The sequence below is a fragment of the Spea bombifrons genome, chromosome 6, assembly GCF_027358695.1.
Source record: "Spea bombifrons isolate aSpeBom1 chromosome 6, aSpeBom1.2.pri, whole genome shotgun sequence".
Classification (NCBI taxonomy): domain Eukaryota; kingdom Metazoa; phylum Chordata; class Amphibia; order Anura; family Pelobatidae; genus Spea; species Spea bombifrons.
This window is the reverse complement of record NC_071092.1, coordinates 19,257,468-19,279,736: the sequence shown is the minus strand read 5'-3', so window position 1 is coordinate 19,279,736 and position 22,269 is coordinate 19,257,468. Positions and strand designations below refer to the sequence as shown.

Below are 22,269 nucleotides of genomic sequence, written 5' to 3'. Positions count from 1 at the left end.
TTGCGCAGGACATTTACCAATTAGGAAATATGGAAAACGCATTGAGGGTGCACCCAAGGGATCCAAACAGAAAGCAAATGTTACCTAAAATCTTCCATATCTTAGGCGTCACCCGCATGTGGAAAAACAAATAGAATAAACTCACAACTGAAGTAAAGAGTTTCTGGTAGTGACCCTACTTTACATTAGAGTGCAATTTTCCTCCTGCCCCATTACTACCCCCCCATAATAAAAAAAAAATAGTAAAGGGTTTAATATCTAAATCCCAAAACTAAGGTTATTACTGTATGACTAAAACCGAACTATTTGTATCAAACAAGCTTACCTACGGAGAGGGAGAAGCTGGCAATCACATTGAAATGGGTTATTGGCCAAGTTAATGACTTCTAGATTAATAAAGTTCTTCATGTTGGGAAGGTTCTGTAATTTATTATTTTCCAAATATAGGCTTTTGATATTCTGTCCTAGTCCCAAAAATCCATCTTTTGAAATCTGAAAAGAAAATATATTTTAAAAATGTTACATTTTTTTATGTTAACAAAAAATTAATGAATAAACATAATGTGTACCATAAACATAGGACCTTTGCATCTCATCGATTAAATAATGGCAGTGAACCCCATCTGCTTTAGTGTGCTGTTTTTCCTACCTGTAACAGTTAACCATTTGAAATAACTATAAACAAGGTATAATTTGTGTTGTAATTTCCTCAGTAGGTCTAGTAAGAAGTCTCTGGCCATTGATCTCGGCTTCCATGTAGCAAATGCTGGCTACAAGATGGGTAGCTGCTCCAGTTCTCAGAGTAAAGGTGCTCCTCAAGGCAAAAAGCAAACAACTGTACCACCAGACACAACACATTTTATTGGGACTGGGCACAGTTTGTATAGCCATTTTACCAGGGGAGGGGAAATTTACATATACACATAGTCATTGGTTCTGTGACATACCTGGTATGTGATGCCAAAAAAATACTCCCCCCCCAGTAAACCGGGGATCATGTTCACAGCTGCCAGCCTCAACATTCCCCTACTGCCCAATTGCATCTGACTCTGTCTGCCAGCCTGCGCTGCTGTCTGCCTCTGCCATCTGCCTGCCTCTGCTGCAAGCCGCCAGCCTGCTATTAAAATGTGTTTTTTACATTCTGGTGTGTTGACTGGTGATACAGTTCTTTGGGAGACCCTTTTCCCTAGAGGAGCTCAGAGAACCAGAGTGACTACTCATCTTGTAACCAGTTTTCACTATGGAAGGTAGCAGCAAAAGGCCAGGGATGTCCCGGTAGACTCCCTGGTTCCCGTGCTAACACACACACACTTACTCAAACACTCATGCTAATTCCATTGTTTGTATTGTATGTTGTTGATATAAATCATTAGTGGTGATTCAATTGCCCCTTAGGAATACCTATGGATGAGGAGAAGAGGCATGAAGATATATATTGCCTTAAATTGGCTTGCAATACACCTGTGTCAAGATTACACCACTATGGTTATCAGCTGTAAATTTATACTTAGATAATTAATCTGTTTATGAGCTACACTGTACATTACAGTCATTAGTATTGACGAATGTCACAAAATTGTTAACCTCTCCTTCACTGCGTTACCAAATGGTGATAAAATCATATGGAAAAACAATGGACAGAAAATCATTACCAAAACATAAGAAAGAGACATAATGCAAGGTCTAGACAAAAAGCGGAAGTAGACTGACACCACCAAATGGACATACAAGCCAGTCATCTAAGACAAATATAAGGCTGACTTATAAACACATTAATGCACCATGGGGTGGGGGGGGGTCTGATATTAAACTGAAACAATATTGGTCACTCCCTGCTTACAGATCCTGGCTGTCTGCCGGAGATAATCTCCTCAGCAAGTGGTGAGATGATACTGCTGGGGGTAGATACTGATGGGGGTAGTCTTTGCAAAGTCAGGGCCCATAGTCAATAGGGAGGAGGCTGGCTGTCAGGCCTCTCCAGTGGCCCCAGTGATGGAGGTTTCTGTCACAGTACCTTTAGGGGTGGACCATTACGCTGTTTCAAGAAAGAGGACCGGTTCTTGGACTGATTTGCAGGCCTTTAAATCCAGAATAACACATTTCACAAAAACTATAAATTGATTTGCATTTTACTCAGTGAAATAAGTATTTGCTCAATCAGCAAGATGTCTGGCTCCTAGGTGTTTTTTATACAGGTAACCAACTGAGATTAGGATCACTCTCTTAAAGGGAGTGTTCCTAATCTCAGTTTGTTACCTAAATAAAAGACACCTGTCCACAGAAGCAATCAATCAATCAATCAGATTGTAAACTCTCCACCATAGCCAAGCCCAAAGAACTGTCCAAGGATTGTAGACCTACAAAAGGCTGGAATGGGCTACAAGACCATTGCCAAGCAGCTTGGTGAGAAGGTGACAACAGTTGGTGCGATTATTTGCAAATGGAAGAAACACAAAATAACTGTCAATCTACCTTAGTCTTTGGCTCCATGCAAGATTTCACCTTGTGGAGTTTCAATGATCATGAGAATGATGAGGAATCAGGCCAGAACTATACAGGAGGATCTTGTCAATGTTCTCAAGGCAGCTGGGACCATAGTCACCAAAAAAACAATTGGTAACACACTACACCATGAAGGACTGAAATCCTGCATTGCCTGGAAGCCCCACCTGCTCAAGAAAGCACATGTGCAGGCCTGTCTGAAGTTTCCCTACGATCATCTGAATGATTCAGAGGAGAACTGGGTAAAAGGGTTGTAGTCAGATGAGACCAAAATCGAGCTATTTGGCATCAACTCAACTCTCTGTGTTTGGAGGAGGAGGGATTCTGCTTATGACCCCAAGAACATTCCCACCGTCAGACATGGAAGTGGAAACGTGTGCAAACCTGGTGGCCAACTACAAGAAAGGTCTGACCTCTGTGATTGCCAACAAGGGTTTTGCTACCAAGTACTAAGTCATGTTTTGCAAAGGGGTCAAATACTTATTTTTGTAAAAAGCAAACCAATTTATAACTTATTTGAAATGCATTATTCTGTTTTTTTTTTGTTGTTATTCTGTCTCTCACTGTTCAAATATACCTACCATTAAAATTATATACTGATCATGTTTGGTCAGTGGGAAAATGTACAAAATCAGCAGGGGAGCAAATAATTTTTTTCCTTCACTGTATGTATACCTGATGGCCTGCTTTAACCCCTTAACGACCTTTGACGGTTCAGGGCCGTCACGCAAAAACGGTCTGTTAATGACCTTTGACGGTCCTGAACTGTCATTAAATTAAAAAAGCTTGGAAAGTGATCAACAATCACTTTCCTCGATTAAACGGCGTTGCTGTAATGCCTCGATGTTGAGGCATTCAGTAACGCCGAGATCGGCATCAGGAGCCATGTCTGGCCCCTCCCCGGGGAGTCAACGGACGCCCGTTTTAAAAGAGTGTGTCGCTGGTGTCACTCAAAGGTGTCGCTGAAACGGCTCGATAGCGAGGCATTCAGCGACACCAAACACCCACCCCAGGACGCGTCACTGCGAGTGATTCTGCCCTATCTTTGAACCTGGCCACTCCAGCCGGCCCCTTCAAACCATTCATTTCCATGTCAAGATTTTTGGGAAGATACAGCGCTAATTTTAAATTTAGACTTTTAAAAAAAAAAATTGCTGGATGGTTCCTCTGATGGTGACATCACTGCATAATTACTTTTAAATGTTACAACTTTTAGCTATTTTTTTTCCATTATTTTTTAAAAATATTTTACTAATCAAACTGCAATTTGCAGTACCTGTATTCAACCTGCAAGTGGAGCCAGAGTTCTCAAGAGGGTCTGGAGGAGGGTGACCACATGTCCCGGAATGAGGAATGAGTGAAGAGGACTCAGCCAATCATGAGAGACTTCTCAACTCTCCTGATTGCCTGAGAGTTCAGAAGCCTCTCCTGATAGGCTGAGTCCCTCCTTCACACCAACTCAGAGTATGCTGCAGCCAGCACCAGGTATGTGTGTTTGACTCTGTGTGTGTGTGTGTGACTGTGTTTGTGTGACTGTGTGTGTAATGTCTGGTAATAGAGGAGTTAATTCTCTGAATCTACTCATGTCTGGTATTAGAAGGGTTAACATTCTATATCTATTCATGTCTGTAATGATTGTATGTATATTATTAAATCTGAAATCAACATGGTTTCCAAGGCTTCTTAATAATTAATATATACCGTATTTGCTCGATTATAAGACGAGGTTTTTTCCAGAGCAAATGCTCTGAAAAATACCCCTCGTCTTATAATCGAGGTCGTCTTCTAATCAGACCTCATTCTGCTGGGGCCGTGCTGCTTACCGGGCTTTGATCGCGAGCAGCGTCTCTGCTTTTAGCAGCAGGGGAACAGGAAGGTAGCACATAACTCCTCACATAATCTACCTCCCCCTCCTTCCTCTGGGGGCGGGCCAGAGAAGTTGCTCGCACAGCCGGGCCCCTGCAGAAGTCTGCGAGTGGGAGAACTGCAGTTCAGGTAAGGGGGTGGGGGGGTTGAGCATGTGTGTGTATGGGTGATTAATGGAATGAATGAGTATTTAAATGTTTGTGAATGAGTGTGTGTATGTGATAGCATGGATGTGTAAGGGGGGTGGGGGTGGTAGCATGGCATTGGGAGGCTGTAATCATACTTCTAACATCCCCAGGTTCCAGCATGTACTGGCTGCCTTGGCTTGATAGGAGTGTGATTGCTGTTAGCAGTATATATATCTCCAGAAATGCATTTTAACCCCCTATATGCCACTCAGCCCCATGATGTGCCTTTTAACCCTCTATATGCCAAAGTGGCATATAGGGGTATAAGGCATATCATGGGGCAGAGGGGCATATAGGGGGTTAAAAGGCATATCATGGGGCACAGTGGCATATAGGAGGGTATAAGGCATTTCTGGGGGCAGAGTGGCAAGCCTGGGGGCAGATGTGCATAACTGGGGGGGGCAGGGTGGCAAATAAAAGGAAATAAAAATATATTTTTCTCAATCATAGCTTTTATTAAATATGAAAATTAGTTTACATGAATTAATATTTACTAGTAAAACTTTTTTCCTATAGGGTAGTCTTATATTCAGGCTTTTTGTTTTTTTCCTAAATTCATATTTTGATTTTGGGGGGTCGTCTTATAATCGAGCAAATGCGGTAATAGTTATTGTGAATCAGGGTGTACATGTATATAATATATAAAATGTATTTTATGTGTGTATGTGACGGTATGCATATGTGAGCCAGTCCCTGAATGGCACCCTAGTCTGGAGACCCTCTAGCGAACTTTCCCAACTTTGTTATTTATTTTAATGGACGCGGCGCCATCTTGTGAGTGGCAAGGTCTCTCACATTGGCGGTTGTGACCCTCTCTGGAGCGGTCACGGCGCATCCTGGGGTGAGTGTTCTGTGTCAATGAATGCCACGATATTGAGGCATTTCAGCGACACCATTGAGGTTTAGGAGGCCTCCTAAACTCTTTTAAAATGGGCGCCCCCTGACATAGCCCCTGATGCCGATCTATGTGTTGCTGAATGCCTTGACATCAAGGAATTATAGCAACACCATTTAAGCGAAGAAAGTGATCTATGATGAAATTATGTGCCAGGCACGTCATTGGTTGTTACCTGACCTTTTGTGTCTGGGTTAATATATGCACTCCAGGTACCAAGAAACCTCTTGGCTGCCTCCTCCTTGCATCTTAAAGGGTTTGTCCAATCCATTGAAAATAGAAAGTGTAGTTTACTCTGAAAATAAATGTTAATATTTGGTCCATAATGTTTGGCTGTTGTTGCTCCAATGGAATCAGACTTCTAGTCCTACAGTTGTTCCATAGGAAGAGATTTAATTGTTTATGTACTCAGGCCACATCCCTAGGGGTCAATAGTATTGGCAGTTGTTGCAAGGGATACAGTAGCTTTGGGAAACTGACCAATTTTACAAGGTGGGTCCTGCCCATCAGAGAGAAATGAAGTGGTTTCCAAAGCCTCAATTCCTCAATCACCTATCTGATAATGTCTGAGATGTTTAGATTGCATAGCAAGGTGGCTCTCAATCCCAGAAATCGTGCCCCAAAAAACAGTATTTTAAGATACGTCTCAAATGTTCCCAGAATATTGTGTTAAACGCCCTTTAAACGTCCAACCCTATGAGTACCCCAGCCTGTTTTCTCTTGTGAGTAAAGTGAGCCAACACTGCTGAAAAAGCAGTCCTAATCCCCATTGATTGTAGAATATATTTGGGTAGTGATTATATCCTAGGCCATCTTTATGTAGAGCAACACATCTTTTTTTCAGATCCTTAGAGAGTTCTTTGCCATGAGGTGCCATGTTGAACTTCCAGTGACCAGTACGAGAGTGTGAGAGCGATAACACCAAATTTAACACACCTGCTCACCATTCACACCTGAGACCTTGTAACACTAAGGAGTCATATGACACCGGGGATGGAAAATGTCCAATTGGGACAAATTTGGACATTTCCACTTAGAGGTGTACTTACTTTTGTTGCCAAGGTTTAGATATAATGGCTGTGTGTTATTTTTAAGGGAACAGCAAATTTACACTGTTATATAGGCCGTACACTCACTACTTTACATTGTAGCAGAGTGCAATTTCTTCAGTGTTGTCACATAAAAAGATATAATAAAACATTTACAAAAATGTGGGGGGGTGTGAGATACTGTATTTGTTGTTTGTACTGTAGAGAACGTTTTTTGCCATTCTCAATTCTGAACGGATGTGCCTCTTTGCACAGTCCTATTAGTGCCCCTGTATGTATTTGTATAACACTATCATATCCCACTCTGACACATTTTTCTCTAATGTAAACAAATTCAACTTCTCTAGCCATTCTTCATAACTAAGGTTTTGCATTCCTTACTGTCTATAGACAGTCTCTTTCTATAGACAGTATAGAAAGACAGTATAGACAGTATAGAAAGAGAAGGCATTTTAGTTTATATTCAGATACCACTTCAAACTCGCTAGGAGGTATTGCCAAAACAAGGATAGAAGTTGCCTGCATGCGTATTTTGGAGAGAGTTCAAAGAAGGGCTACTAAATAGACTCAAGGATTTCAGGATAAAACTTACTAGGAAAGTTTGAAGGATCCTAACATGTATTGCTTGTAAGAAAAACATGACAGGGGTATATGCTATATGGCTGCAACAACTAATCGATAAAATCGATAATAATCGATAATGAAATTCGTTGCCAACGAATTTCATTATCGATTAGTTGAATCGATTATTATCGATTATAAAATGAGGGTTTTTTCAGAGCAAACGCTCTGAAAAATACCCCTCATTATATAATCCGTTTGAGTGACTCACAGCAGCAGCTCCTACTCACCAGTCCCTCCCTGTAATCACTGTGACAACTGGCCCCGCCCCCTTCCTTCTCCCAGAAGGCCAGAACCACATGGCTGTGACACTCATCTAACTGTAAGTATAAAATTACCGTATTTGCTCGATTATAAGACGAGGTTTTTTTCAGAGCAAATGCTCCGAAAAATACCCCTCGTCTTCTAATCGGGGTCGTCTTCTAATCAGACCTCAAATAGAGGTCTGATTAGGAGACTAAGATCCAGATCCCCCGCACCGATGCAGGGGACCTGGATCCTCCTGTCTCACCCCCCCCCATCATACACACACTTACCGGTGCTTCCTGCTGTATTGCCGGGGCAGCGGGTTGACGTCTACACGATCCGCGTAGACAACGTCCGCTGCAGCCGGAAGGAGGTGTGGCTAGCAGCGGGGGTTGTCTGCGTCCGTTGCGTAGACCTTCCCCGACTGTCAGAGATCAGAGTTCCCCGCACCGGTGCGGGGAACTCTGATCTCTGACAGCCGGGGAAAGTATACGCGACGGACGCATACAAACCCCCGCTGCCAACTCCACCTCCTTCCGGCTGCAGCGGAAGGCGACGTCAACCCGCTGCCCCGGCTGGAAGCACCGGTAAGAGAGGGGTGAGAGAGGGGGAAGGGGGGTGAGAGAGGGGGGAGAGAGAGAGTGTGTGTGTGTTAGTTAAATGGGGGTATAGGGTGTGTGTGTGTGTTAAATGGGGGCATAGGGCATTTCTGGAGTGGCGTTAAGGGGGCATTTAATAGAGCACTCTGCCTCCTGAAATGCCTTATACCTCCCTATATGCCACTCTGCCCCATAATATGCCTTTTAACCCCCTAAATGCCAGAGTGGCATATAGGGGTATAAGGCATTTCTGGAGGCAGAGTGCTCTATACAATGCCTTTTAACTCCCTTAATGCCACTCTGCCTCCTGAAATGCCTTATACCTCCCTATATGCCACTCTGCCCCATAATATGCATTTTAACCCCCTAAATGCCAGAATGGGATATAGGAGTATAAGGCATTTCTGGAGGCAGAGTGGCACAGAGGGGGCCAAAAGGCATACCATGGGGCACAGTGGCATATAGAGGGTTAAAAGGCATATCATGGGCCACAGTGCCATATTGGAGTGGCAAGCCTGGGGGCAGATGTGCGTAACTGGGGGACAGGTTGGAAAATACAAGAAATAAAAACAAAAAAAAAATTTTTCTCAATCATAGCTTTTATTAAAAAAAATAGTTTACATGAATTAACATTTACTGGTAAAACTTTTTTCCTTTGGGGTCGTCTTAAATTCAGGCTTTTTCTTTTTTTCCTAAGTTAATATTCAGATTTTGGGGGGTCGTCTTATAATCAGGGTCGTCTTATAATCGAGCAAATACGGTAATATTTGGGCTACTGAAAGTTAGGGGAGGTGGCGGTTAATTTAGGGGCAGTTATGGTTAATGGGGTGTTTAGGGGCAGTTATGGTTAATAGGGTGTTTAGGGTTAATTTAGGGGCAGCTATGGTTAATGGGGTGTTTAGGGTTAATTTAGGAGCAGCTGTGGTTAATGGGGTGTTTGGGGTTAATTTGAGGCAGTTGTGGTTAATGGGGTGTTTAGGGTTAATTTAGGGGCAGTTATGGTTAATGAGGTGTTTAGGGTTAATTTAGGGGATGCTGTGGTTGATGGGGTGTTTAGGGTTAATTTAGCGGTAGTTAAGGTTAATGGGGTGTTTAGGGTTAATTTAATGATGAGGACTGAGTGTTAACTTGATTAATTTAATAAAGTTAACTTAAGGCACAGTTAGAGGTAAAGGCGGGGGCAGACTAAGGGGAATCTAAATCCTGGGGGCCGTGAAGATTAACCCAGTACTTATTTATAAAAGTATGGTGTCAGTGTGATGCGAACGGGTCTGTGACTCTATGAGGGGACTTTGAGATATCGGACATATCTGGGGGTATAAGGCATATACATTATATAAGGCATATGTGGAGAGGGCAGTGTGGCATGTCTGGGGAGGACGGAGTGGTGTATCAGGGTGTATAAGGCATATCTGGGGCCACAGTGGCATATCTGGGGGTAGAGTGGAGTGGCATATGTGGGGAGGGCAGCGTGGCATGTCTGGGAGGCAGTGTGGCATGTCTGGGGAGGATGGAGTGGTGTATCAGGGGGTATAAGGCGTATCAGGCACAGTGGTATATGTGGGGGTGGAGTGGCATATGTGGGAGGTGGGGTGGAGTGGTATATGTGGGAGGCAGCATGGAGTGGCATATGTGGGAGGCAGCGTGGCATATGTGGGAGGCAGCGTGGAGTGGCAAATGTGGGAGGCAGCGTGGAGTGGCATATGTGGGAGGCAGCGTGGAGTGGCATGTCTGGGAGGCAGCGTGGCATGTCTGGGAGGCAGTGTGGCATGTCTGGGAGGCAGCATGGCATGTCTGGGAGGCAGCGTGGCATATGTGGGAGGCAGTGTGGCAAGCCTGGGCTCAAATGTGCATAAATTGGGGGGGGGGCTAGTTGGGAAATAAAGACAAGAAATGCATTTTATCAAAGTTTTTTTTATTCTGCGGTTTGTATTTAACATCATTTGTTTATTAAATTATTTTAAATAAATGAAAAATTTACATTCATTTTTTTTATCCGATTAATCGAAAAAATAATCGGCCAACTAATCGATTATGAAAATAATCGTTAGTTGCAGCCCTAATATGCTATTCAAGTAAATAAAGCGAATCAACATGATAAAGGAGGAGAGTATATTTAACCCCTTAACGACCTATGATGGGTCAGACATGTCACATAAAAATGTTCAGTTAACGACCAATGACGTGCCTGGCATGTTATGGCATTAAACAAGCTTAGAAAGTGATCTACAATCACTTTCTTCGCTTTAACGGAATTACTGTAATGCCTCATCTTAAAATCGCCTCCTAAACTTCAATGGGGTAGCTCAATGGAGGCATACAGCAACACCGAACACCCACCCCAGGAAGTGCTGTGACTGCTCTGGAAAATTTGCCACTGGCAAGTTGCCAAAGTTTTCAAGAGAAAGTTTCCATACCCTCTTGAGCTCTGTCTCCCCTTGCAGGTTGAATTCAGGTAAAGCATTCAACCATGCAAGTCAATGGAGCCCAGCTTTCTAATCACTATGTGATTAGTAAAATATGGGGAAAAAAATTTCATTATTTATTGCCACATGTACCCATTGCTATTACAAGCCATTTTGTAACTCCTTGATGAGGTAAAGTAAGAAGGGACTGTCTGTAGGAGGGTACATATAAATGACTGATAGGTAGAAGTAGCCAACAAAAAAAGAGAGGTGGTCTCATTGATGGTCATGGCTGTGATTACTATGTCCAACAACTGTGGTTTTTCCTTACTTTTTTTCACTCTGGCCAATCAGAATTTACAAAGTGAAAGGACAGACAAGCATTAGATATATGTGTAGGAACGTCATTTTAACTTGTCAGTAGCAGCAATTACAGACTGATGAGAGTTGGAGTGTGAGACAGTGACAGCTTAACAGAGGATGAGATTGATGCTCATTGCTCATAAACAAGACTACAAGTTAATTAATAAAGTAATAGGTTATTTTAGTGCAGAACATTTACTGGTGTGGGGTGGATTGGAGAAGCTGTATTGTACTACTGTAGTGTACATATGTAATTCATATATACCACATACGACGACTGTATCAGACATTTTTTTAGAGCAGAGTATTAGGCATTTGACTTTGCTTGTACACAGCAGGATTTAGTTGTTTATTAAATACTACTTTGTAAGGATGCACCGATATATCGGTGGCCGAAATATATCGGCCGAAAAGGGCATTATCGGCAAAAAGCCGAAATAAAAAAAAAATGGCCGAAAATAATCGTCTGCAGGGGCCAGGCTGCTTACCTGTGCGTTGCTTGCACAGTGTGGGAGCAGTGTCTCTTGTGCCGGCCAGGAAAAGCAGGAACCCAGCGGAGTCACGTGAACGCATGTCACATGACTCTGCTCCGTTCCTTCTTCCTCTGGGGGCAGGGCAAGAGAAGTTGTTCATACAGAGGGAAGCAGCAGGGCCCCTGCAGAAGTCTACATGTGACAGATCAGCAGTTCAGGTAAGGGGGTGGGGGAGGGTGTATCAGCAAGTATGCGTGATTAAGGGAATTAATGAGTATCTGTGAATGAATGAGTATGTGAATGAATGTGTGATAGCATGGATGTCTAAGTGTGTGTGAAGGGGGGATGGCATAGGGAGCCTGTAATCACACTCCTATCATGCCTAGGTTCTAGCATGTACTTGCTGTTAGCAATCACACTCCTATCATGGTGAGTCAGCCTGGAATCTGGGTATGCCTGGGCATGATAGGGGCATGATTGCTGTTAACAATCATTTATATATACTAGTATGTATAGTGCCTACCAAAGGCGGGTTTGCTGGTTCAATCCACAGTGGGGCCTGACATGAGGTGTCACTCCTTGAAGCTTTGGGGTATTGTCTCTCACTGCATGGAGTATAGCTTCATGACAATGTCTCTAGGTTGTTTATTGGGACTGGGTTTAGGTCGCAGGGCCCTATGGAGCATAAATTGTGGAAGTTCTGTAGGTAAGTAATAAAAAACTAGTACCGATCTGACAATTGTTCGGGGATCCCTCACACTCTTGGAGTGCTGGGAACCGTTATCGAGGTCCTTGCAGGCATCTTGAAGCTCTCTATGTTTATTGTGGAAATGATGAAGATCTTCCCTCGTGGTCCCTTGTGCCTCTTTCAGCTGGGCCTGATGGGTCTCCAGGGTTTGTGTTTTCTTGCCTAGGTCTGTAATCTCGGTGGTAACTTGTGCAAGGTCTTTCTTCAGATCCGATTGTAAGTCAGCTTTCTCTGACCTGATCAGGTCCGATGAGGCACAGACACTGATCTCTATGCAAGTCTGTGGGGACTTGCATATAGATCACAGTGTGATCAGTGCAGGGGGATCGTAGGGAGGAGAGCGTGAAACCAAGTTTCTCACTCTCCTCCCATGCTGAAAAAAAACATAATAAAATAAAAAATCACTAAAATAATACAATAAATAATAATAATAAAAAAAATAGTGAGCTAAGTGAAGTCATTGTGACATCACTGGCATTAATAACATGTTCAAGAGGTCCCTCAGAGGACCTCTAACCATTTTTTTTTAAATTATATATTAAAAAAATACAAAAAAAAATACAAAAATATACAAAAAATATATAAGAAAAAAAACCTTACATCCCATTGCCCTAACACAACATCTACCCAGTATAATCCTCCAGCCCCCGTTCACAACCCCCAAACCCACTAAGCCATAAGCATAAAAATTCTACGAATAATGTACACCTTATAGTATGTTCCTTATAAGTGCTGGGAAAGTATGGAAAACATATATAAATTAGGTATTTCTGAAATCAGGACACCTGAATTGATAAACTTGGAGGGGATTTTCCATCACTTTACCTAATTTTGTGAGGATTCAGAGGGAAAAGTTTTAAAAAAATTAGGTGTTTTTTTCTAATTTTCGTTAGTTTTTGCTAAATTTCTCATTCTAAATTTTCAGCTAATCATCTAACTATGGTATCAAAAGAAAGCCCTATCTCTTCTTGGAAAAAAACAATATATAGTTTACATGGGTGCACTATTCACAGGAAAAGAGAATAATCGCTGAACCGGCATAGCACAAAAATGGCAAAATTGCTCCGGGACTTGAGGTACCAAAAACCCCTGGGATTGAAGGGGTTAAAAGACTAGGAGATGTGTTTAATGCCACACAGAGACCAAGAAAGTTTATGTATGGACTCACCTTTACATTTGTTGAGAACCCCAAGAGATAAGGTACATAGTTTATAAAATGTTCCCCGTATTTAGAGTGAAATAATAGGATGCACTGTATGATTAAAAGTATGACCCCAAAATAGCATCAGTGACTCACCAATGCAGACTTCCTTTTACAGGTTGGAGGACTAAGAAGCCACCTGAAGTGGGTATCATCTTTGTATTTATGTTGAATGATGCCTAGGCCTGCCCCAAGGTAGAGGTAAAAAAAGATGTGATGTCAGAATGCACAGGATCCCCATGACTGGTCAATATGGAGATTTAATAACTTGGGTTGTTTACTGACCTAATCAGCAACATTCTGACCTTGTTAATCGTAGTAAACTGTGCATAGGAATCTTTTTTATATAATGCTTAAGTACCGTATTTGCTAAAGGTAGTCTTCTAATCCCCAGCGATGCAGGGGACCCGGATCCTCCTCTCTGGCAGCCTCTGCTGCTGCCGGCACTTCCGCTGGGTCTTCTAAAGTGAAGCACCGGAAGGTCATGTGATGCCGGCACTCAGTCATAGAAGGCCCAGAGAAAGTGCTGGCAGCAGCAGCGGAGGTCTGCATCGGACAGACTTCCACCGGCTGCCCCACTAGACACCAGGGAGTCTGAACATGGGTCACAAGTAAAGGGATGCACTGGTAAGTTGGGGGGGTTTAGAGTGGCAGGGAGGGGGTTAAGAGTGGCATGGGGGGATTAAGAGTGGCATCGGTGGGGTTCAATGGTTTTCTGGAGGCAGAGTGGCATATAGGGGGTTAAAATGCATGTAAGGAAGGCAGAGTAGCATTTATATGGGTGTATAAGGCATATCTAGGAGGCAGAGTGGCAAATAGGGAATTAAAAAGGCATATCTGAGGGGAGAGTGGCTTATTAGGGAGGCAGAGTGGCATATAGTGGGTAGAAGGCACTTCTGGGGGGAAGAATGGCATATAAGGGGGTATAAGGCATATTTGGGGCAGATGTGCATAACTAGGGCAGAGTGGCAAATAAAAGGAAATAAAAACAAAAACACTTTTTTCTTCAATCATAGTTTACATGTGAATTAGTATTTACTAATAAAACATTTTTCCCCCCTATAGGGTAGTCTGATATTCAGGCTTTTTCTTTTTTTCCTAAATTAATATTCAAATTTTGGGGAGTCATCTTATAATTGAGCAAATACGGTATTTTAATTCCTGCAGGCTCCTTTACTTTTATTCCAACCAAATAGAGTGGTGGGCACTGTTACCTTAAAATCTTTTGTGTAATAACCACTCATGTCAAATGTGTAGGTATAACTTTACACTCCATTTTTTGGAAAAAATAAAGTACACACCTTAATGTATAATTACCAGATTAGGTCCCTGGCTGATACTGTATCTGCTGAATTATAAGATTACCCTGATCATAAAACAACCCCTCAAAATTTGAATATTAACTTAGAAAAAAAAAGAAAAAGTTTTATTAGTAAATATTAATTCCCTGTAAACTATTTTTCATATTTAATAAAAACTATGATTGAGAAAAATGTATTTTTGGTTTTTATTTCCTTTTTATTTGCCAACCTGCCCTCAGTTATGCACATCTGCCCCCCTGATATTCCTTATACCCCCTATATGCCACTCTCCCCCAAATATGCCTTATACCCCATATATGCCACTCTGACCCCCAGATATGCATTATCCACCCCTATTTGCCAATCTGTCCCCCTGATACCCCCCCATATGCCCCCCCGACTTACCGATGCATCCCTAGACTTGTCCCCCGTGCTCCAGACTCCCTGGTGTCAAGTGGGAGCAGCTGGTGGACATCTGCGCGATGCGCACAGACAACCTCCGCGCTGCTACCTGGGACTGCTATGACCGAGTACCCGAAGCTCACGTCACACCGGTGCTCCGTCTGTGGAGGCCTGGCGGAAGTGTCAGGTACCATCGGAGGATGTCTGCGCACATAGTGCAGATGTTCACCAGCTGCCAGAGAGGAGGATCTAGGTCCTATGCAGAGCTGCGGGGGATCTTCCTTTCTGGCTGCCGGTGAACATCTGCACGATGCGTGTAGACAACCTCCATGACGCGCGTAGACAACTTCCGCTGCTGCGAGTAAGACGAGTATTTGCTCTGAAAAAACCTTGTCTTATAATCGGGCAAATACGGTATATGCTGTAAAGTAAAAAAAAAAATCAGATCACTTGTTAGTGACAAGTTTAGGGCACCGCCATTGGTGAATGCAATTAGATCAGTATGAACTGCTGAACTGGAGGTGCTGTTCTATTATAATTAATTATTATTATCTCTTTCAATGGTGGAGCACACATTCGCTCTCATGGAGCAATTTTGCAGTAGGGGAAAATCGGAGCTGGTCTCCACAATTATGTAGTTTGAACGGGATTAATAATGCACAATTTGTACTCTGGTATAAAGTGTAAATTGTGCATATTATACAGGAATCTTTACAGCCTGCTATAAAACCTTTTTATCTACAGGCCCACAAAATTATGTTCTAATAGTTCCTTTTGCTCCTTACATCAGGGCTTGACAAATTTGTTGTGAATCTAGGCGCCAGCTAAAAAAGTTAGGAGCCAGGATTTTTTTTAAACTAACAGTTGGTTAGGAGTGTTCTGATCATCATCAGCCCACTTACTAAACTCACAGCATTTGACCTGGAAGCACCCTGGACTTTCAGGTCAGTGCTGTTTTTTTGGGTTTTTTGGTTTTTTTAAATAATTTTTTTTGATATATATATTTTTTTTAACACTTTCAATGCTGATGTTCCATTGGAGCACAGCATTGATTGATATTTAGTCCCCACAAGCTTGTGGGGACAAATGTTAACCCCTGCAATGCCACGAATGTGTTATAAACAATTGTGGAATTGAAGGGGTTAACGCTGCACTGTCGCTCTCATGGAGCGATCAGGCAGCAGGGGGGTGTTGGGGCTGGTCTCCACACTCATGTGGAGACCAAAGAACCCTCTCCCCCTGTCACTGAAGCTGCCTCTGGCAGCTGGGAAGCAATTGCTGGTCTATAGAAGCCATTGCAGGGGGGAGTCTCTGATGACTGCTGTAGGCTTCCATGCCTACAGGAGTCATCAAAGGGCTTGTGGGGGCTCTTTTTTGCTGTTGCTGGTCTGCCTGGACTTCCAGGCAGACCACCAGCAGCAGAGCCCCTTGAAAAATGGGAATTAACCCCTAAATGCCGCGATCGTGGCATTGAAGGGGTTAACGCTGCCCTGTCGCTCTCATGGAGCGATCAGGCAGCAGGGGGATGTTGTGTCAGGTCCCCACACTTGTGTGGGGACCCAATCAACACTGAACCCCCTTTCCTGAAGCTGCCTGTGGCAGCTGAAAACGCTATTGCAGGTTTCTCTGCAATCGCGGTTTCAGCCTACAGGATCACTCCGTGGGAGTGATCACAGGCTCGGGGGCGGGCTCGGAGTGGCTGTGCTGTCTGCCCAGACTCCTGGGCAGACAGCAACAGCAGCGCCCCTGCGTGGTGACACGGGGGTATTTTTTTGTGAATGTAAGAGGCTGACAAACTCCTAGGCGCCAGGACAAAATTCTGAGTCGCCATGGCGACCTGGCGCCTGGGATTTGTCGAGCCCTGCCTTACATAATGTAAATCTTACCTAACGATTTCCACATCTCACTACTTCTCCATACAGCATGGGATAACTGGTCAAACCCATCTAAAATGCCCACTAATGTAGCAGCTCAAAGACACAATTGTGAGGCAGCATAATTCATGTGCAGTTCCCACTCCTGTAAAACTCAATATCATCAAAATGAATTGCATAGAAAACCCACAGGAGCAAAAAAGGTTCAAATTTGGCATAAATGTGGTCAATGTCCTTGATTTTTAATACAACACAGTGATTACAGGTGTGATTAGATTTAAAACCTCCAGAATTATTAACCTGGAAATGAGCCAAATCAAATCAGCTCAAGGTGTATATGCCATCTGCTTCCTTACCAGTCCTCATCTGGTTCAGACGATTGTATTTATTTAATGTACTGTGTCTTCCACATTTACTTCTGTTTGCTTTAACTTGTAACTTAATGTATAATCTGGTAGTACAGCACTGCATACTTTGTTGACACAACTTAAAAATAATATAAATCAATGATTTTGTATGAAATAAATCTTTAAGTTTAATGAAACACATTTTAATAAGACATATGTTATAATCGCTGAGGTCCCAAAGATATAGAAAAAAGTTATGTATGTAAGTTAAACTACTCAAATGGATATTATTTGACTTGCTATTTATATAATCATTTGGCAATGCATCAGTACAGAAATATTTTATATGATGAAATGGTTAAAATTACAAGAATCTGAATTTTATCTTTTGGTATCTTACACCTACCTTTTCCAGCCCCATGCCATCAAGATGCAAGTGTTGTAATGATTGAGATATTGGCAAGAAGGCACTGTTCCCTATGTATTTAATGGGGTTCCTTGATAGCTTTAGCTCTTCAATGAAAGAGGTTTGTTTAAGAGCTTCAGTTGGCACCTTTGTTAACAAGTTCCCATCCAAATGAAGCTTCTTCAGTATTTGTAAGTTTCTGAAAGCAAAAGGAGCAACAAAGCTGATATTGTTTCCTGTTAAGTAGATCCAGTGAAGCTTTTCTGCTCCATACATACTGTAATCATTGAGTAAGCTAACTGAATTGTGCTGCATATGGAGAGAAAAAAGGTTAGGAAGAAATTGGAATGTTCCCTTTGGAATCCTAGTGAATCTATTGTGATCCAGGTATAAATAGCCAATTTTAGGTGTGTCCTGGAATAAAGCTGGATTGATAGAAGAAATCTGGTTATTAGACAAGTAAAGGTAGACCAAATTGGTCATACCAAATAATGCCCCTAATCGTAGTTCTTTGATCTGGCTGTTCTGGAGATGAAGAGATGTCACATGTTTCATCTTTAAAAACATTCTCTTGGGTACAGAGTTAAAAGCATTTCCATGCAGGTCAAGGAGGATTGTGTCCTCAGGAAAACCTTTGGGAATCTCATTGAGACCTTTATTTGCACAACTAGAGTGTTTTAAATCCGGTTTACAGTCACAGCCCTGTGGGCAGGAACTTTGATTTATAGTTTCCATAGATGTTAATACGTGATCCTCTTCATCAAAATGACTAGTACATTTCAAATCTTTAGATCTCAGAGAATCTAAGTGATCTCCAAAGTAGTGGACTGGGCCAGAGCAAATAAGATCAACCTTTACTCTTAATAAATTGGCCCACTCTTTGAAAGACTTTAGGTAGCAATCACAATGTAAAGTATTCCCAGTCAAATTCAAATGATTCAGCTTCTCCAAGCCAGCCAGGGCCTGGATTGTCCTTATTTGGTTATTACTCAAGTCAATCAAAGACAGTTGTGGACTATTTTCAAATGCTTTGAAGGAAACATCTTGTAGTACCATGTTATTAAGAAAAAGCTGTTTTAGAGATGCCATCTGAATAGCTTCCTCTCCAACGAAGGTGATTGGATTCCATCCCATTTCAAGCTTGATAAGTCCGGACAGTCTTGAAAGCGGTTCTGTAGGCAGGAATTGAAGTTCATTATGATCCAGGCTTAGCCTCTTTAGATTTGCCAGGCCTAAAAATGCCTCATTAGCTATGATGTTAATCTTATTGTTAGAAAGACGTATCCATTTCACTTGCTGTAGTCCCTGAAATAACATATCTGGCAAATATACCAAGTAGTTATCTCCAAGATGTAAAAAGTTTAGAAAACCTAATTGACTGAATGCACCGGGCATGATCTCTTCTAGATTATTTTTCTCCAGGTTTAGATACTGGAGGGATGATAGCCCATCAAATGACTCCTGGAGTATGAAGCGGATATGATTGAAGCCAAGATTAAGATACACCAAACGCCCAAGGCCACGAAAAGCTCCTTCCTCTAGTCTTTCAATGTTGCATTTTTGAAGGTTAAGGTGCAATAAGTAAGGTACAGCTGCTAAGTTTCGACTAGGAATAAACTTCAGATCATTGCCTCGGAGATCTAGTTTTCTGGTGTACTGTAAAGACATACATAAATTACAGTTTTTTCTACTGTGTTAATAGAAATGCAACATTCCAATACAACTACGGTATGTGACACAACAACAGAGATCTTCTCAATATGTATGATATGCATAACCCCTGCCCACCTACTTGTTCACAAAAAAGAGCTAAGCATAAATTAACAGATTGCGTTACACTGGCCTATCTACAGGTCTATGTATGGAGGTTTTCTTCCAGTTTTACCTTGCAAATTTGCTCGCCTGCATTTCTTCCTGTGACAAATCTGAAAACATGGAACCACTTATTCTCTTCACCCTGTATCTATAGTTTTCAGGTATTTTACTTTTACAAATCTAATTTGCTTCTGAACTCCTTATTTCACACTCCAACACTGTCTTTGTTGTTGATATCACCTGCCTCATGCCTCTTTTACTTGTTGATTTGAAGCGTTTAACATTTTGTGCCTTCCTATCTGGCTTCTATATAATACGTTCATTGATTAGGTGGGAATAATCAGCTGCTTGCATATACTGAACCTATCTGGCCACCTATGATGTAGTCCTATAGGACTAGAGCAGGGGTGTCCAAGTTTTTTCTGCAGTGGGCCAATTCATCAGAAATGTATGTGTGCGTGGGCCACACTCATTTTTCACTGAGAGAAAATATGGCCTTTTAGCTTCATAATGCATATTAATACAGGGTTAATCTGGCAAAATTCCGAAACAAAAAAAAAAAAACCCACCGAAAATAATAATACGCAGGGGCCCTGCTGCTTCACTCCGCGTTGCTCAGCAGCATCTCTTGCTCCGTCGAGGGGAAGCAGGAACCCAGCAGAGTCACGTGAATGCGCGTCACCTCACGTGACTCTGCTCCGTTCCTGCTTCCCTGGGCAGGTCAAGAGAAGTTCAAACAGACTGCGCGCAACGCAAGGGAACTGTAACACCAGCTCTCTTTGGCAAGACTAGATATTCTGTTTAGTTTACTTATTTGCTCTTACTAGCTGTCATTTTCTTTTATTGCTGTTCTTATCCTTGTCTTCCCCTTTTCTTGTATCTCAATAATTCTCCCTTTACAACAACCGCACTCTTCCCCTCCTGTATCAGTTATGTCCTGCATATTATTGCAAAACCTTGTATTATGCCTATATTTGAATAGAACTACATAATATGATGGTACGTTATAAATAGAATGGAACATAATGTAATATTATTAATCATATTGCAGAAAAAAGATACAAGCCATACTGACCTGGGGGATGGAAGAAGGAACTAAAGTCAAGTTTTTATTGGCACATGCTACATACAATCGGATATTGTCACATATACAATACTGTGGGCAGGTCTCAGCTTCCAAAGGTAAAATGCAAGGCAGGACCAGAAGAGTGGGAAGTAGCCATAACATGATGGTACCTAAAGAGAACATACAAATGTAAAAATGTGAGATGCAACATATTATTTGAGAAGGGTTAATCTTATGTAGTTAATTATATTCAAAAGGTTAGTAGAGCTTATATAGTTGCTCTAGTGATAATACATGTTTATTCTTTCATATAAATAAAGTACTCAAAGTAGTGTGTTTAAACAAACAGTCTAGTCACCAACATTATATGTTTAATTCATGTTGCATTGACTTAATTGCATTTTACCACATGAAAATTGGAACACGCATTGTTTAGATAATAAGTTAGCCCCAATAAGCGTTAGGATGGATGCGCCACGAGAACCTATTACTTGTGGGAATTAGGGTGACCACATCTCCCAGATTGCCCGGGACAGTCCCGCAATGGGACTTTAAGTCCCGGGTCCCAGTCATTGTCCCAGAATCAGTGGCCTCCCCGATTTTTTTTATTTTATTTTTTGGAGGAGAGAGAGGGGCGCCAAGCGGTCGCTCATGAATAAGTTTTCAGCAACCGCTCGGTGCCCCTTACTCTCCTCATGCTGAGTGCTGGAATATGATGTCATATTCCGGCGCTCAGCAGTGAAGCTGCACGCACCGTGGCAGAGCAGCGAGACAGAGGCCTCTGCAAGGTAAGTGAACTAGGGTAGATCATGAGGAAGGGAGGAGAAGGAGTAGATAGTGAGACAGGGGAGGGATAGTAAGAACGGGGGAGAGGGGGTAGATAGAAAAAGTGAGAAAAGGGAGGAGAGGTAGCTAGTGAGAAAGGAGGTAGTAAAAATATTGAAATAAAGAGTGAGCAAGAGAATGAATTGTGTGAATGAGTGAGAAAATTAATACATTAATGTGGATGAACTGTGTGAATGAGTGAGAATGAATTAATGTGTGGATGAATTGTGTGAATGAGTGAGAGTATATAGCTGTGAAGGCAGAGAGACGGGGAGGGATAGGATCTGGAATGGTTTATCTGGAATATATATATATATTAACATTATTACATTTTTTGTACAATTTTGGTGTGTAACTTCCTTTTATTAAAAGTGTGGGATTTTTTATTATTTTTAAAGGTGGGGGGGGTCCCTGAATTTTTGGTTTTGGTCCAGAATTTTCATTTAGGTGCATCCCTAGGATAAATAGAACCATTTCATTTTTACTTATCCAGAATCCTGAATTTGTAGTCATAAAACTTTCTGAGCCCAGAAATCAATGAGAGCAAAAGTAAAGGTTTTGTATCATTTACTTTATTTTAATCTGAATATTTTATTAAAGGCCATATTTTCTCACAGTGAAAAATGAGCGCGGCCCTTGCATGTATATAATTCTGATGAAGTGGCCCACTGCAGAAAAAACTTGGACACGCCTGACCTAGAGTAATATCCGGTAGGGAGTTTAGAATATCTGCACTCCAGACACAATTGGTTACTTTAGTTTTCCAGTTCACATCAGGAAGATTAAAGTCGCCTATAATTATAACCTCCCCTTTCATTCCAGCTATTTCCTCAATTAGTAGATTATCTGGTCTTCTACTTGTCCAGGGGGTCTATAAATCACACCTACACCGGTTCCTGTATGCTCACCAAATTGTAATGTACCCCCCCCTCTGCCCCTTCAAACTACCCCCCCCTCTGCCCCTTCAAACTACCCCCCCCCTCTGCCCCTTCAAACTTTGGAATATTTGGAATATTATATTCACCTATTGATATGGGGGTTGAATTTAGTATCTTGTTCGCTATTCCATTTTTCTTT

The 22,269-nt window shown here is 42.0% G+C and overlaps 1 protein-coding gene across 1 annotated transcript in view; it reads right to left on the bottom strand.

Moving 5' to 3' along the window:
- The window catches only part of CHADL (chondroadherin like), an 88,544-nt gene that overhangs the window by 24,207 nt on the left and 42,068 nt on the right, over window positions 1-22,269 (bottom strand). Inside the window, exons 2-4 of the mRNA XM_053469059.1 lie at window positions 20,377-20,537; window positions 17,487-19,142; window positions 326-492 (exon numbers count right to left, since the gene is read on the bottom strand). Of these exons, the coding sequence (XP_053325034.1) occupies window positions 326-492; window positions 17,487-19,142; window positions 20,377-20,529 (1,976 nt within the window). The 5' untranslated portion in view covers window positions 20,530-20,537. The remainder of the gene's footprint in view (window positions 1-325; window positions 493-17,486; window positions 19,143-20,376; window positions 20,538-22,269) is intronic.